Source organism: Pseudophryne corroboree, chromosome 6, assembly GCF_028390025.1.
Source record: "Pseudophryne corroboree isolate aPseCor3 chromosome 6, aPseCor3.hap2, whole genome shotgun sequence".
In the NCBI taxonomy this organism is placed as follows: Eukaryota; Metazoa; Chordata; class Amphibia; order Anura; family Myobatrachidae; genus Pseudophryne; species Pseudophryne corroboree.
Window position 1 is genome coordinate 843,134,590 of NC_086449.1, and position 16,569 is coordinate 843,151,158.

At 47.4% G+C, this 16,569-nt stretch overlaps 1 protein-coding gene across 21 annotated transcripts in view; it reads left to right on the forward strand.

The window, feature by feature from the left end:
- EPS8 (EGFR pathway substrate 8, signaling adaptor) overlaps nt 1-16,569 on the forward strand; it is a 611,221-nt gene that overhangs the window by 279,582 nt on the left and 315,070 nt on the right. For all 21 annotated transcript variants that reach the window (XM_063929435.1, XM_063929440.1, XM_063929438.1 and 18 more), the window contains one exon: nt 13,766-13,833. In XM_063929435.1, the coding sequence (XP_063785505.1) occupies nt 13,766-13,833 (68 nt within the window). The remainder of the gene's footprint in view (nt 1-13,765; nt 13,834-16,569) is intronic.

Below are 16,569 nucleotides of genomic sequence, written 5' to 3' on the forward strand. Positions count from 1 at the left end.
AGCCTGCTGTGTGATTATCCCAGTAATACCAGAGCGTGTTGTGTGGTTATCCCAGTAATACCAGAGCCTGCTGTGTGATTATCCCAGTAATACCCGAGCATGCTGTGTGGTTATCCCAGTAATAATAGATCCTGCTGTGTGATTATCCCAGTAATACCAGAGGATGCTGTGTGATTATCCCAGTAATACCAGAGCCTGCTGTGTGATTATCCCAGTAATGCCAGAGCGTGCTGTGTGATTATCCCAGTAATGCCAGAGCCTGCTGTGTGATTATCCCAGTAATACCAGATCATGCTGTGTGATTATCCCAGTAATACCAGAGCCTGCTGTGTGATTATCCCAGTAATACCAGAGCCTGCTGTGTGATTATCCCAGTAATACCAGAGCCTGCTGTGTGATTATCCCAGTAATACCAGAGCCTGCTGTATGATTTAGAGATGAGCGGATTCGGTTTTACTCGGTTCTCAAAACCGAATCTTATTGGCTATCCAAAACACGTGACATTAGTGAGCCAATAAGAATCGGTTTTGAGAACCGAGTAAAACCGAATCCGCTCATCTCTAGTGTGATTATCCCAGTAATACCAGAGCCTGCTGTGTGATTATCCCAGTAATACCAGAGGATGCTGTGTGATTATCCCAGTAATACCAGAGCCTGCTGTGTGATTATCCCAGTAATACCAGAGCATGCTGTGTGGTTATCCCAGTAATACCCAAGCCTGCTGTGTGGTTATCCCAGTAATACCAGAGCCTGCTGTGTGATTATCCCAGTAATACCAGAGCCTGCTGTGTGATTATCCCAGTAATACCAGAGCCTGCTGTGTGATTATCCCAGTAATACCAGAGCCTGCTGTGTGATTATCCCAGTAATACCAGAGCATGCTGTGTGATTATCCCAGTAATACCAGAGCCTGCTGTGTGATTATCCCAGTAATACCAGAGCCTGCTGTGTGATTATCCCAGTAATACCAGAGCCTGCTGTGTGATTATCCCAGTCATACCAGAGCCTGCTGTGTGATTATCCCAGTAATACCAGAGGATGCTGTGTGATTATCCCAGTAATAACAGAGCCTGCTGTGTGATTATCCCAGTCATACCAGAGCCTGCTGTGTGATTATCCCAGTAATACCAGATCATGCTGTGTGATTATCCCAGTAATACCAGAGCCTGCTGTGTGATTATCCCAGTAATACCAGAGCCTGCTGTGTGATTATCCCAGTAATATCAGAGCATGCTGTGTGATTATCCCATGAACACCAGAGCCTGCTGTGTGATTATCCCAGTAATACCCGAGCATGCTGTGTGATTATCCCAGTAATACCCGAGCGTGCTGTGTGATTATCCCAGTAATACCAGAGCGTGCTGTGTGATTATCCCAGTAATACCAGATCGTGCTGTGTGGTTATCCCAGTAATACCAGAGCGTGCTGTGTGATTATCCCAGTAATACCAGATCGTGCTGTGTGGTTATCCCAGTAATACCAGAGCCTGCTGTGTGATTATCCCAGTAATACCAGAGGATGCTGTGTGGTTATCCCAGTAATACCAGAGCCTGCTGTGTGATTATCCCAGTAATACCAGAGCATGCTGTGTGATTATCCCAGTAATACCAGAGCCTGCTGTGTGATTATCACAGTAATACCAGAGCATGCTGTGTGATTATCCCAGTAATACCAGAGCCTGCTGTGTGATTATCCCAGTAATACCAGAGGATGCTGTGTGATTATCCCAGTAATACCCGAGCATGCTGTGTGATTATCCCAGTAATACCCGAGCCTGCTGTGTGATTATCCCAGTAATACCCGAGCCTGCTGTGTGATTATCCCAGTAATACCCGAGCCTGCTATGTGATTATCCCAGTAATACCAGAGCCTGCTGTGTGATTATCCCAGTAATACCAGAGCCTGCTGTGTGATTATCCCAGTAATACCAGAGCATGCTGTGTGATTATCCCAGTAATACCAGAGCCTGCTGTGTGATTATCCCAGTAATACCAGAGCATGCTGTGTGGTTATCCCAGTAATACCCGAGCATGCTGTGTGGTTATCCCAGTAATACCAGAGCATGCTGTGTGATTATCCCAGTAATACCAGATCATGCTGTGTGATTATCCCAGTAATACCCGAGCCTGCTGTGTGATTATCCCAGTAATATCAGCAGTGGCGCAAAAAAAGGGTGTGGCTTCATTGAAATGGGCGTGGCTTTGCATAAAGGGGCGTGGCATTGCAGGAAAAGACTTCCTTATACCCCAGTTTTGCAACCTGCACGCCCAGACGTTGGCCACCACAGGAAAGAAAAATAATCCTGATTCATGCCCCTTACATTATTTGTCATTTTTCCTCCTTATAGTAATACCCAGTATACATTATTCCACATACTGCAATGGCCCTTAGATATTATTCCACACACAATATTGCACATGACACAATATGCACACACCATAATGCCCCTGACACATTATGCCACACACTGTAATGCCTGTGACACATTATGCCACACACCGTAATGCCTGTGACACATTATGACAGGAATCGCAATGCCCGTTACACATTATGCTACACACTGCAATGCCCCTGATACATTATACCACATACCACAATGCCCGTAATATAGTATACAAATCACCGTAATGCCTGACACATTATGACACACACCGCAATGTCCGTGATACATTATGCCACACACCGTAATTCCTATTGCACATTAAGTTCTACAGTAAGGCTTCTAATTACTTTTAAATTACCTGCTCGTTGCCAGGTGTTTCATGCTCTTGGTTCCATGCTCGTTGCCAGGTGTTTCATGCACTGGATGTCATGCTCGCTGCCAGGGGTTTCATGCACTGGGTGTCATGCTCGTTACTCGGGGGTAGTGCTTGTTGCTAGGGCTGTGCTCCCAGTGCCACATATGTCCCCAGTGCCAGATATTCCCCCACGGTGCCAGGTACTCGCATGCCCCCCTTGCCAAATATAGCCCACCTCAGTGCCACATATGCCTCCAGTGCCAGATATTCCCCCACAGTGCAAGGTGCTCACGTGCCCCCAGTGCCAAATAGAGCCCCCCCATGTGCCAGGTACACATACAGTGCCATATATGCCCCCTCAGTGCCCCCCTCAGTGCCATATATGCCCCCTCAGTGCACCCCTCAGTGCCATATATGCCCCCCTCAGTGCCCCCCCCAGTGCCATATATGCCCCCTCAGTGCCCCCCCAGTGCCATATATGCCCCCTCAGTGCCCCCCCAGTGCCATATATGTCCCCTCAGTGCCCCCCCCCCCCCCCCCGCTGCTGTGTTGGAGGGACAAGGAGGGCACAGCGCGTGCCTCTCCCGTGTCCCTCCTGCATCTCCGTCGGGTCTAATAAAGGAAGTGCCGGTTCGTGAGCCAATCAGAGCTCACGAATGGCACTTCCTTTTATTAGACTCGACGGAGATGCAGGAGGGACACGGGAGAGGCGCGCGCTGTGCCCTCCGTGTCCCTCCTTACAGCAGGGAGGGTTAGTGACAACAGATTGACATGCGAACTCTCGTCCGCATGTCAATCTGCTCTAAATCAGTGGCGCCCCCAAGCCACCGCGAGGGCTGCGGGGGCAGTAGTTACACCACTGAATACCAGAGCCTGCTGTGTGATTATCCCAGTAATACCAGAGGATGCTGTGTGATTATCCCAGTAATACCAGAGCGTGCTGTGTGATTATCCCAGTAATACCAGAGGATGCTGTGTGATTATCCCAGTAATACCCGAGCGTGCTGTGTGATTATCCCAGTAATACCAGAGGATGCTGTGTGATTATCCCAGTAATACCCGAGCGTGCTGTGTGATTATCCCAGTAATACCATAGCCTGCTGTGTGATTATCCCAGTAATACCCGAGCGTGCTGTGTGATTATCCCAGTAATACCCGAGCACGCTGTGTGATTATCCCAGTAATGCCAGAGCGTGCTGTGTGATTATCCCAGTAATACCAGAGTGCGCTGTGTGATTATCCCAGTAACACCAGAGCCTGCTGTGTGATTATCCCAGTAATACCAGAGCATGCTGTGTGATTATTCCAGTAGTACCAGAGCATGCTGTGTGAATATCCCAGTAATACCACAGCGTTCTGTGTGATTATCCCAGTAATACTAGAGCATGCTGTGTGATTATCCCAGTAATACCAGATCATGCTGTGTGATTGTACCAGTAATGTATGAGCCTGCTGTGTGATTATCCCAGTAATACCAGAGCGTGCTGTGTGATTATCCCAGTAATACCAGAGGATGCTGTGTGATTATCCCAGTAATACCCGAGCACGCTGTGTGATTATCCCAGTAATACCAGAGCCTGCTGTGTGATTATCCCAGTAATACCCGAGCGTGCTGTGTGATTATCCCAGTAATACCAGAGCCTGCTGTGTGATTATCCCAGTATTGCCAGAGCGTGCTGTGTGATTATCCCAGTAATACCAGAGTGCGCTGTGTGATTATCCCAGTAACACCACAGCCTGCTGTGTGATTATCCCAGTAATACCAGAGCATGCTGTGTGATTATTCCAGTAGTACCAGAGCATGCTGTGTGATTATCCCAGTAATACCCGAGCGTGCTGTGTGATTATCCCAGTAATACTAGAGCGTGCTGTGTGATTATCCCAGTAATACCAGATCCTGCTGTGTGATTATCCCAGTAATACCAGAGCATGCTGTGTGGTTATCCCAGTAATACCAGAGTGCGCTGCGTGATTATCCCAGTAATACCAGAGCCTGCTGTTTGATTATCCCAGTAATACCAGAGGATGCTGTGTGATTATCCCAGTAATACCAGAGCGTGCTGTGTGATTATCCCAGTAATACCAGAGGGTGCAGTGTGATTATCCCAGTAATACCAGAGCATGCTGTGTGATTATCCCAGTAGTACCAGAGCCTGCTGTGTGATTGTACCAGTAATGTATGAGCCTGCTGTGTGATTGCACCAGTAATTACAGCACCTGCTGTGGATTGTACCAGTAATGTATGAGCCTGCTGTGTGATTGTACCAGTAATGTATGAGCCTGCTGTGGGATTGTAGCAGTAATGTATGAGCCTGCTGGGGGATTGTAGCAGTAATGTATGAGCCTGCTGTGTGATTGTACCAGTAATGTATGAGCCTGCTGTGTGATTGTACCAGTAATGTATGAGCCTGCTGTAGGATTGTACCAGTAATGCTAGAACCTGCTGTGTGATTGTATCAGTAATGCTAGAGCCTGTTGTGTTATTGTATCAGTAATGCTAGAGCCTGCTGTGTGATTGTACCAGTAATGTATGAGCCTGCTGTGGGATTGTACCAGTAATGTATGAGCCTGCTGTGTGATTGTACCAGTAATGTATGAGCCTGCTGTGTGATTGTACCAGTAATGTACGAGCCTGCTGTGGGATTGTACCAGTAATGTATGAGCCTGCTGTGTGATTGTACTACTAATGTATAGCCTGCTGTGTGGTTGTACCAGTAATGTATGAGCCTGCTGTGTGATTGTATCAGTAATGCTAGAGTCTGCTGTGGGATTGTACCAGTAATGTATGAGCCTGCTGTGGGATTGTACCAGTAATGTATGAGCCTGCTGTGGGATTGTACCAGTAATGCTAGAGCCTGCTGTGTGATTGTACCAGTATTGTATGAGCCTGCTGTGTGATTGTACCAGTAATGTATGAGCCTTCTGTGGGATTGTACCAGTAATGTATGAGCCTGCTGTGGGATTGTACCAGTAATGTATGAGCCTGCTATGGGATTGTACCAGTAATGCTAGAGCCTGCTGTGTGATTGTACCAGTAATGTATGAGCCGGCTGTGGGATTGTACCAGTAATGTATGAGCCTGCTGGGGGATTGTAGCAGCAATGTATGAGCCTGCTGTGGGATTGTACCAGTAATGCTAGAGCCTGCTGTGTGATTGTACCTGTAATGTATGAGCCTGCTATGGGATTGTACCAGTAATGCTAGAGCCTGCTGTGTGATTGTACCAGTAATGTATGAGCCTGCTGTGGGATTGTACCAGTAATGTATGAGCCTGCTGTGGGGTTGTACCAGTAATGTATGAGTCTGCTGTGTGATTGTACCAGTAAGGTATGAGCCTGCTGTGGGATTGTACCAGTAATGCTAGAGCCTGCTGTGTGATTGTACCAGTAATGCTAGAGCCTGCTGTGTGATTGTACCAGTAATGTATGAGCCTGCTGTGTGATTGAGCCAGTAATGTATGAGCCTTCTGTGGGATTGTATCGGTAATGCTAGAGCCAGCCGTGTGATTGTACCAGTAATGTATGAACTGCTGTTTGATTGTACCAGTAATGCTAGAGCCTGCTGTGTGATTGTACCAGTAATGTATGAGCCTGCTGTGTGATTGTACCAGTAATGTATGAGCCTGCTGTGTGATTGTACCAGTAATGTATGAGCCAGCTGTGTGATTGTACCAGTAATGTATGAGCCTGCTGTGTGATTGTACCAGTAATGTATGAGCCTGCTGTGTGATTGTATGAGTAATGTATGAGCCAGCTGTGTGACTGTACTAGTAATGTATGAGCCTGCTGTGTGATTGTACCAGTAATGTATGAGCTGCTGTGTGATTGTACCAGTAATGTATGAGCCTGCTGTGTGATTGTACCAGTAATGTATGAGCCTGCTGGGGATTGTAGCAGTAATGTATGAGCTTGCTGTGGGATTGTACCAGTAATGTATGAGCCTGCTGTGGTATTGTATCAGTAATGTATGAGCCTGCTGTGTGATTGTGCCAGTAATATATAAGCCTGCTGTGTGATTGTACCAGTAATGCTAGAGCATGCTGTGTGATTGTACCAGTAATGTATGCGCCAGCTGTGTGATTGTACCAGTAATGTGTGAGCTTGCTGTGTGATTGTACCAGTAATGCTAGAGCATGCTGTGTGATTGTACCAGTAATGTATGTGCCTGCTGTGGGATTGTACCAGTAATGTATGCGCCAGCTGTGTGATTGTACCAGTAATGTATGAGCCAGCTTTGTGATTATACCAGTAATGTATGAGCCTGCTGTGGGATTGTACCAGTAATGTATGAGCCTGCTGTGGGTTTGTACCAGTAATGTATGAGCCTGCTGTGGGATTGTACCAGTAATGCTAGAGCCTGCTGTGTGATTGTATTAGTAATGCTAGAGCCGGCTGTGTGATTGTATCAGTAATGCTAGAGCCTGCTGTGTGATTGTACCAGTAATGTATGAGCCTGCTGTGGTATTGTACCAGTAATGTATGAGCCAGCTGTGTAATTGTACCAGTAATGTATGAGCTTGCTGTGTGATTGTACCAGTAATATGTGAGCCTGCTGTGTGATTGTACCAGTAATATGTGAGCCTGCTGTGTGATTGTACCAGTAATGTATGAGCCTGCTGTGTGATTGTACCAGTAATGCTAGAGCCTGCTGTGGTATTGTACCAGTAATGTATGAGCCTGCTGTGGGATTGTACCAGTAATGTATGAGCCTGCTGTGGGATTGTACCAGTAATGCTAGAACCTGCTGTGTGATTGTACCAGTAATGTATGAGCCTGCTGTGGGATTGTACCAGTAATGTATGAGCCTGCTGTGGGATTGTACCAGTAATGTATGAGCCTGCTGTGGGATTGTACCAGTAATGTATGAGCCTGTTCTGTGATTGTACCAGTAATGTATGAGCCTGCTGTGGGATTGTACCAGTAATGTATGAGCCTGCTGTGGGATTGTACCAGTAATGTATGAGCCTGCTGTGGGATTGTACCAGTAATGTATATACCTGCTGTGGGATTGTACCAGTAATGTATGAGCCTGCTGTGGGATTGTACAGGTAATGTATGAGCCTGCTGTGGGATTGTACCAGTAATGCTAGAGCCTGCTGTGGGATTGTACCAGTAATGTATGAGCCTGCTGTGTGATTGTACCAGTAATGTATCAACCTGCTGTGGGATTGTACCAGTAATGTATGAGCTGCTGTGGGATTGTATCAGTAATGTATGAGCCTGCTGTGGGATTGTACCAGTAATGTATGAGCCTGCTGTGGGATTGTACCAGTAATGTATGAGCCTGCTGTTGGATTGTACCAGTAATGCTATAGCCTGCTGTGTGATTGTACCAGTAATGTATGAGCCTGCTGTGTGATTGTACCAGTAATGCTAGAGCCTGCTGTGTGATTGTACCAGTAATGTATGAGCCTGCTGTGGGATTGTACCAGTAATGTATGAGCCTGCTGTGGGATTGTACCAGTAATGTATGAGCCTGCTGTGTGATTGTACCAGTAATTTATGAGCCTGCTGTGGGATTGTACCAGTAATGTGTTAGGGTCTCCTGCTCTGTACTGCCACGTCATCATGGCAACCGGGAGACAAGTGCTAGCGGAGTAACCTGAGCGTAGCTGATACTCCGGTTCGGGTCTTTTGCTGTGCAGTGGTTACAGGCTCTGTGCACGGCAGGGGATCCGGTGCTGGTTTTTGTGCTCACAGTCTGTGAGGTCTGAGTGGGGCGTGGACAGCACCTGCTATATAAACCCTCTTCTCAGGTTAGGCAGATGCTGCTGAATCTTTGTTGGTTAGTCAGTTCCTGAAAGCTAGCTAGTACTGTGTAAACTTTGTATTTGTTTGTTGCTTACTGCAAATAGGCCTTGGGATTTGGTATTACACTCTGCCAATCCAGACCTAGCAGTAAGACTGGAGTCAGTCGTTTAACCTGCTGGGGTTCTTTTGCTACTCTGTGAACCTAGCAAGTTTGCGGCTGTATTCTCAGACTTGCCTGCCAAAATCCTTTCTCACTGTGCAAGGTGTTCAGGTGTCAGTTTAGTGGCAGTAAGCTGAACCAGTGCACTGCAAGTGAGGACTAGGATTGTGGAGACTCTCCTTGTGTCTATTATTCCATCTCTGACCAAGGAGTTTACTGCCACACCCGTTGGTAACCCTTTAGGGTTTTTGCTGTTGCCCTTAGCAACAGCATTTCGGGTTCTCTACGTATTAAATCACTACATCTCGCTTCTTTCCATCTGAGCATTCCTAATACTAGGGAGACACCCAGTTTCTTAGCCTTTTGGCTTCTCTGTTCACTTTGTGTTTATTTTGTTACCCTATCACCTTCTGTGTATGTAATGTCATATTCCCCAGTCTGTCTGTGAGTTCATTTGTTTTGCATCCCTCACCGTTCAGATACCAGTACATTCCTGCTGGCACTGGTGTGCATAACATATTCAGCAGCCCAATACTCCTGTTGAAATTTTGTGGGAATATGGAGCATACCCCTCAAAATACTTTGCAACAGGTGGTCGATCAGGTGCAGGTCCTGACTCGACAATTTAATGATTTGTCCATTAAAATGCACACCTCGCAGGCCGCTGGCGGAGCTCCCGCAGCAGCAGTACCTTCAGGGGTTAAGGAGCCGAAAGTAAATCTCCCGGATCGTTTTTCTGGAGATCGCTCGCAGTTCGTTTGTTTCAAGGAGAGCTGCAAGCTATATTTCCAGCTTAGGCCTCAGTCTTCTGGGTCGGAGATTCAGCGGGTGGGCATAGTGATTTCCTTGCTACAAGGAGACCCACAGGTCTGGGCATATGGGTTGCAGCCTGACTGTCCGTCGCTTAAAAGTGTTGATGCTTTTTTTACGGCACTGGGCATGTTGTATGATGACCCTGACAAGACGGCCTCAGCCGAGGCTCAGATTTCGATCCTTAAGCAAGGGCGAAGGCCAGTTGAGGTTTATTGTACGGAGTTTCGGAGGTTGGCCCATGATACCCAGTGTAATGACCCAGCCCTGAGACACCAGTACCGAAGAGGTCTTTCTAACCAGTTAAAAGACCAACTGGTACAATATCCCTTGCCTGATAGCTTGGATCAGCTCATGCAGTTATCCATTCGGGTGGATAGACGGCTGAGAGAGCGCAGGCTTGAAAGGGACCCAGGTTTCCTTCTTTCCCTAGGGAACCTCAGACTCTGAGGAATTTTCCGAGGAGCCTATGCAGATTGGGGCTACCCGCCTCTCCTCGCGTGAGAAGACGCGGAGGAGACAGCAGGGGTTATGTTTGTACTGTGGGTAAAAAGAACCCGAGCAGGTTAAACGACTGACTCCAGTCTTACTGCTAGGTCTGGATTGGCAGAGTGTAATACCAAATCCCAGGGCCTATTTGCAGTAAGCAACAAACAAATACAAAGTTTACACAGTACTAGCTAGCTTTCAGGAACTGACTAACCAACAAAGATTCAGCAGCATCTGCCTAACCTGAGAAGAGGGTTTATATAGCAGGTGCTGTCCACGCCCCACTCAGACCTCACAGACTGTGAGCACAAAAACCAGCACCGGATCCCCTGCCGTGCACAGAGCCTGTAACCACTGCACAGCAAAAGACCCGAACCGGAGTATCAGCTACGCTCAGGTTACTCCGCTAGCACTTGTCTCCCGGTTGCCATGACGACGTGGCAGCACAGAGCAGGAGACCCTAACATAATGCTAGAGCCTGCTGTGTGATTGTACCAGTAATGTCTGAGCCTGCTGTGGGATTGTACCAGTAATGTATGAGCCTGCTGTGGGATTGTACCAGTAATGTATGAGCCTGCTGTGGGATTGTACCAGTAATGTATGAGCCTTCTGTGGGATTGTACCAGTAATGCTAGAGCCTGCTGTGTGATTGTACCAGTAATGCTAGAGCCTGCTGTGTGATTGTACCAGTAATGTATGAGCCTGCTGTGTGATTGTACCAGTAATGCTAGAGCCTGCTGTGGTATTGTACCAGTAATGTATGAGCCTGCTGTGGGATTTGTCAGTAATGTATGAGCCTGCTGTGGGATTGTACCAGTAATGCTAGAGCCTGCTGTGTGATTGTACCAGTAATGTATGAGCCTGCTGTGTGATTGTACCAGTAATGTATGAGCCTGCTGTGGGATTGTACCAGTAATGCTAGAGCCTGCTGTGTGATTGTACCAGTAATGTATGAGCCTGCTGTGTGATTGTACCAGTAATGTATGAACCTGCTGTGGGATTGTACCAATAATGTATGAACTGCTGTGGGATTGTACCAGTAATGTATGAGCCTGCTGTGGGATTGTACCAGTAATGTATGAGCCTGCTGTGGGATTGTACCAGTAATGTATGAGCCTGCTGTGGGATTGTACCAGTAATGTATGAGCCTGCTGTGGGATTGTACCAGTAATGCTAGAGCCTGCTGTGGGATTGTACCAGTAATGCTAGAGCCTGCTGTGTGATTGTACCAGTAATGTATGAGCCTGCTGTGGGATTGTACCAGTAATGCTAGAGCCTGCTGTGTGTGATTGTACCAGTAATGCTAGAGCCTGCTGTGTGATTGTACCAGTAATGCTAGCGCCTGCTGTGGGATTGTACCAGTAATGCTAGAGCCTGCTGTGTGATTGTACCAGTAATGCTAGAGCCTGCTGTGGGATTGTACCAGTAATGTATGAGCCTGCTGTGGGATTGTACCAGTAATGCTAGAGCCTGCTGTGTGATATTACCAGTAATGTATGAGCCTGCTGTGGGATTGTACCAGTAATGTATGAGCCTGCTGTGTGATTGTACCAGTAATGTATGAGCCTGCTGTGTGATTGTACCAGTAATGTACGAGCCTGCTGTGGGATTGTACCAGTAATGTATGAGCCTGCTGTGTGATTGTACCAGTAATGTATGAGCCTGCTGTGGGATTGTACCAGTAATGCTAGAGCCTGCTGTGGGATTGTACCAGTAATGTATGAGCCTGCTGTGGGATTGTACCAGTAATGTATGAGCCTGCTGTGGGATTGTACCAGTAATGTATGAGCCTGCTGTGGGATAGTACCAGTAATGTATGAGCCTGCTGTGGGATTGTACCAGTAATGCTAGAGCCTGCTGTCGGATTGTACCAGTAATGCTAGAGCCTGCTTAGTGATTGTACCAGTAATGTATGAGCCTGCTGTGCGATTGTACCAGTAATGTATGAGCCTGCTGTGGGATTGTACCAGTAATGTATGAGCCTGCTGTGGGATTGTACCAGTAATGCTAGAGCCTGCTGTGGGATTGTACCAGTAATGCTAGAGCCTGCTTTGCGATTGTACCAGTAATGTATGAGCCTGCTGTGCGATTGTACCAGTAATGTATGAGCCTGCTGTGGGATTGTACCAGTAATGTATGAGCCTGCTGTGGGATTGTACCAGTAATGCTAGAGCCTGCTGTGGGATTGTACCAGTAATGCTAGAGCCTGCTGTGTGATTGTACCAGTAATGTATGAGCCTGCTGTGGGATTGTACCAGTAATGCTAGAGCCTGCTGTGTGTGATTGTACCAGTAATGCTAGAGCCTGCTGTGTGATTGTACCAGTAATGCTAGAGCCTGCTGTGTGATTGTACCAGTAATGTATGAGCCTGCTGTGGGATTGTACCAGTAATGCTAGAGCCTGCTGTGTGATTGTACCAGTAATGCTAGAGCCTGCTGTGGGATTGTACCAGTAATGTATGAGCCTGCTGTGGGATTGTACCAGTAATGCTAGAGCCTGCTGTGTGATTGTACCAGTAATGTATGAGCCTGCTGTGTGATTGTACCAGTAATGTATGAGCCTGCTGTGGGATTGTACCAGTAATGTATGAGCCTGCTGTGTGATTGTACCAGTAATGTATGAGCCTGCTGTGGGATTGTACCAGTAATGCTAGAGCCTGCTGTGTGATTGTACCAGTAATGTATGAGCCTGCTGTGCGATTGTACCAGTAATGTATGAGCCTGCTGTGCGATTGTACCAGTAATGTATGAGCCTGCTGTGGGATTGTACCAGTAATGCTAGAGCCTGCTGTGGGATTGTACCAGTAATGCTAGAGCCTGCTTTGTGATTGTACCAGTAATGTATGAGCCTGCTGTGCGATTGTACCAGTAATGTATGAGCCTGCTGTGGGATTGTACCAGTAATGCTAGAGCCTGCTGTGGGATTGTACCAGTAATGCTAGAGCCTGCTGTGTGATTGTACCAGTAATGTATGAGCCTGCTGTGGGATTGTACCAGTAATGTATGAGCCTGCTGTGGGATTGTACCAGTAATGTATGAGCCTGCTGTGGGATTGTACCAGTAATGTATGAGCCTGCTGTGGGATTGTACCAGTAATGTGTGAGCCTCCTGTTTGATTGTACAACTAATGTATGAGCCTGCTGTGGGATTGTACCAGTAATGCTAGAGCCTGCTGTGTGATTGTACCAGTAATGTATGAGCCTGCTGTGTGATTGTACCAGTAATGTATGAGCCTGCTGTGTGATTGTATCAGTAATGTATGAGCCTGCTGTGGGATTGTACCAGTAATGTATGAGCCTGCTGTGTGATTGTACCAGTAATGTATGAGCCTGCTGTGTGATTGTACCAGTAATGTATGAGCCTGCTGTGTGATTGTACCAGTAATGTATGAGCCTGCTGTGGGATTGTACCAGTAATGCTAGAGCCTGCTGTGTGATTGTACCAGTAATGTATGAGCCTGCTGTGTGATTGTACCAGTAATGTATGAGCCAGCCGTGTGATTGTACCAGTAATGTATGAGCCTGCTGTGTGATTGTACCAGTAATGTATGAACTGATGTCCTCGTCGGCCCTGGTATCTCCCCTTTCTGTATGTATAGTATATAGATCTCATGCTAGCAGTGACGGGGCATTAGTACAGTGCTACCTGCATGTGTCAGTGTACCTCCATGGTGCAGCCTGACCCTCACCAGCCGTGTCTTACACATTGGTGCCCTCCTCAGCCCTGGTATATCCCCTTTCTGTATGTACAGTATATAGATCTCAGGGCTTCGTGCAGATGAGACCCGGATTAATTTTTGTGAATCTTTTCTTTTCACAGAGCAAAGGAAGAGCTATGGCCGGGATACTGTCAGCGTCATATCCGAGACGTCCCAGTATCGCGTTGAGGTAACGTATAATGTTGCACTGTGTGTGGGGGAATTGTATTTACTGTACTTATAATATTTACAATCAGGTTGGCTTACTGCAAATTGGCATAACCAAAACAAAAGTAGCAATGCTTACCACACTGCTACACTCAGCTGGTCCTTATTACTAATCGTTCACAAAATGAATCTACTAGAATCGGCTGTTATGAATGGAGTGCGAGGTGGAGGTGAGACGTCTCCACATATATACTGTACATAGCGTGTGCTGCGGGATCACATACATGGTAATGGCAGCGTGTGCAGTGGCTTAGTACATCTGCCCTTTTATCTGCCACAGCTGCAGGACTGCCACCTGTGTGCCCCCCCCCCCCCTCCCCCCTTAATCCGGCCTAGCATCACCATGGTGACCATACAACAATAACAGATTACTGGTTATTGTTGTATGTGTATGTCGGCCTATTTTCATTGTGGGACCTGGAGCTGCAGCTCCATCTGCCTCATTATTGCGGTGCTCCCCGTGGCCGCGCTCAGACAAGTGCTCCCCGTGGCCGCGCTCAGACAAGTGCTCCCCGTGGCCGCGCTTAGACAAGTGCTCCCCGTGGCCGCGCTCAGACAAGTGCTCCCCGTGGCCGCGCTCAGACAAGTGCTCCCCGTGGCCGCGCTCAGACAAGTGCTCCCCGTGGCCGCGCTCAGACAAGTGCTCCCCGTGGCCGCGCTCAGACAAGGGCTCCCCGTGGCCGCGCTCAGACAAGGGCTCCCCGTGGCCGCGCTCAGACAAGGGCTCCCCGTGGCAGCGCTCAGACAAGGGCTCCCCGTGGCCGCGCTGAGGCGGTGCTCCCCGTGGCCGCGCTCAGGCGGTGCTCCCCGTGGCCGCGCTCAGACAAAGGCTGCGCTGACATTTCTCAGAGTGTTTGTTTTCTGGCAGCTGTAGTCCTTTTTTTCCATGGCCTTTCTGGTCTACAAGGAGTTTTATATACTGTAGTCATAATAACTTTCCTTTCGCTGCTATTTATTTTTTCACTTTTGTATCATACATAGAGGGAGATGTATTAAAGCTTTGAGAGAGATGAAGTACAAATCAATCATCTCCTTTCATATTTCAAACACAACCTGCACGATGACAAATAGTTACTGTTGTATCTCTCTCCACTTGATCTGTTTCCAGGTTTTGATAAATTGAGGTAACGGATAACGTTACACTGTGTGTGGGTGAATCTTCTTTACTTTACTTTCATTTACATGGGTGGTCTTCAGGATGCCGGCGACCACCATATAAGCGCCGGAATCCCGACCACCGGCAAACCAACATCTTTTCTCCTTTTTTGGTGGTCCACGACTGCCCTGGAGGGAGAATAGATAGCGTGGCGTGCCACCGTGCCTGCAAGGGGCTCATTTGCGCTCGCCCAACTGTCAGTATGCCGGCGGTCGGGAATCCGGTGCCGGTATGCTGGTCGCCGGGAGCCCGACTGCCGGCATACCATACTACACCCCATTTACGTTGCTGATAACAGTAAATCAGGTGAAGATCCAATGTGGTGTTCCCATGATTTTGGTGTAACCAGCACTGTGCTTTTTCTGTCAGTGCTGGTGGAGCTATAGAAGTAGAGATGTGCGGCCGGCACTTTTCATGTTTCGTGTTTTGGTTTTGGATCTGGATGATTTTTGAAAAAAACATAAAAACAGCTAAAATCACAGAATTTGGGGGTAATTTTGCTCCTACTGTATTATTAACCTCAATAACATTCATTTCCAGTCTATTCTGAACACCTCACACTATTATTTTTAGGCCAAAAGGTTGCACCGAGGTGGCTGTATGACTAAGCTAAGCGACACAAGTGTGCGGCACAAACACCTGGCCCATCTAGGAGTGTCACGCAGTGGCTGAATGTCGAGAGTGGGCCTCAATTGTTCGGTCCACTGACGGCACCTCCAGCATGCCCCTGTCACCAATCTGCAATTGGTGGACTTATACGGCAGTACCAGAGCCAGATGAACAATGGGGCGGATGGAGCTCCAGCTCCAGGCCTCCACATAAAAATAGGCCCATCATCCTGGCAGCAGGATGATGACCAGGTGCACAGTTGACCAATCATAAATCATAAGTATTAAAATATTTTTTTTGTAGTTTTCTCACAAAATTATCCAATTTTTCTATGTTTATGTATTTAGGGAGACATTGGGGCACATAGGGTATAGGATTTACTTGCCCACATGGCTCTGGCCACATTCACATAGCTATGGTCACAGCTCCTCCCCTTCTCAGTATAGGCCCTTGCAAATTTTCAGCTCCAAGGAACATGTGGCCCTTAATCCGGCCCTGGGCAGTGTTTTGTTCATATGTTTGTAAATCCAGTCATCAGGACACAGAGACATGTGAGTTCACTGCTGTGCTGTTTATTCCATCACCAACTCCAGACACTCTGCACACTGGACCACCCACTTCCCAGCATCACCTTGGTCCCAGGGACCATCACTGAAGATTCAGGCTTACACATATTTGTAAGGGAGTGTCTACAAATATTAAGCATTCTAATACACTAACATAACATCCTCTTTTCTTTAAAGATAAGCCCTGTACGCTTCAATGCTACAATTAACAACATCTAACACGTTTCAATGAGTCTCTCAGGTCTGCGTATTTCCCTTTTGGGTCTTTCATACACAGTCTGTGTTTCATCTACCATGTTGGACCTTTCTAGAATCGTGGTTTGTTCACCATTATCAGGATCATCATGTCAGATGAAGGGTATTCTTC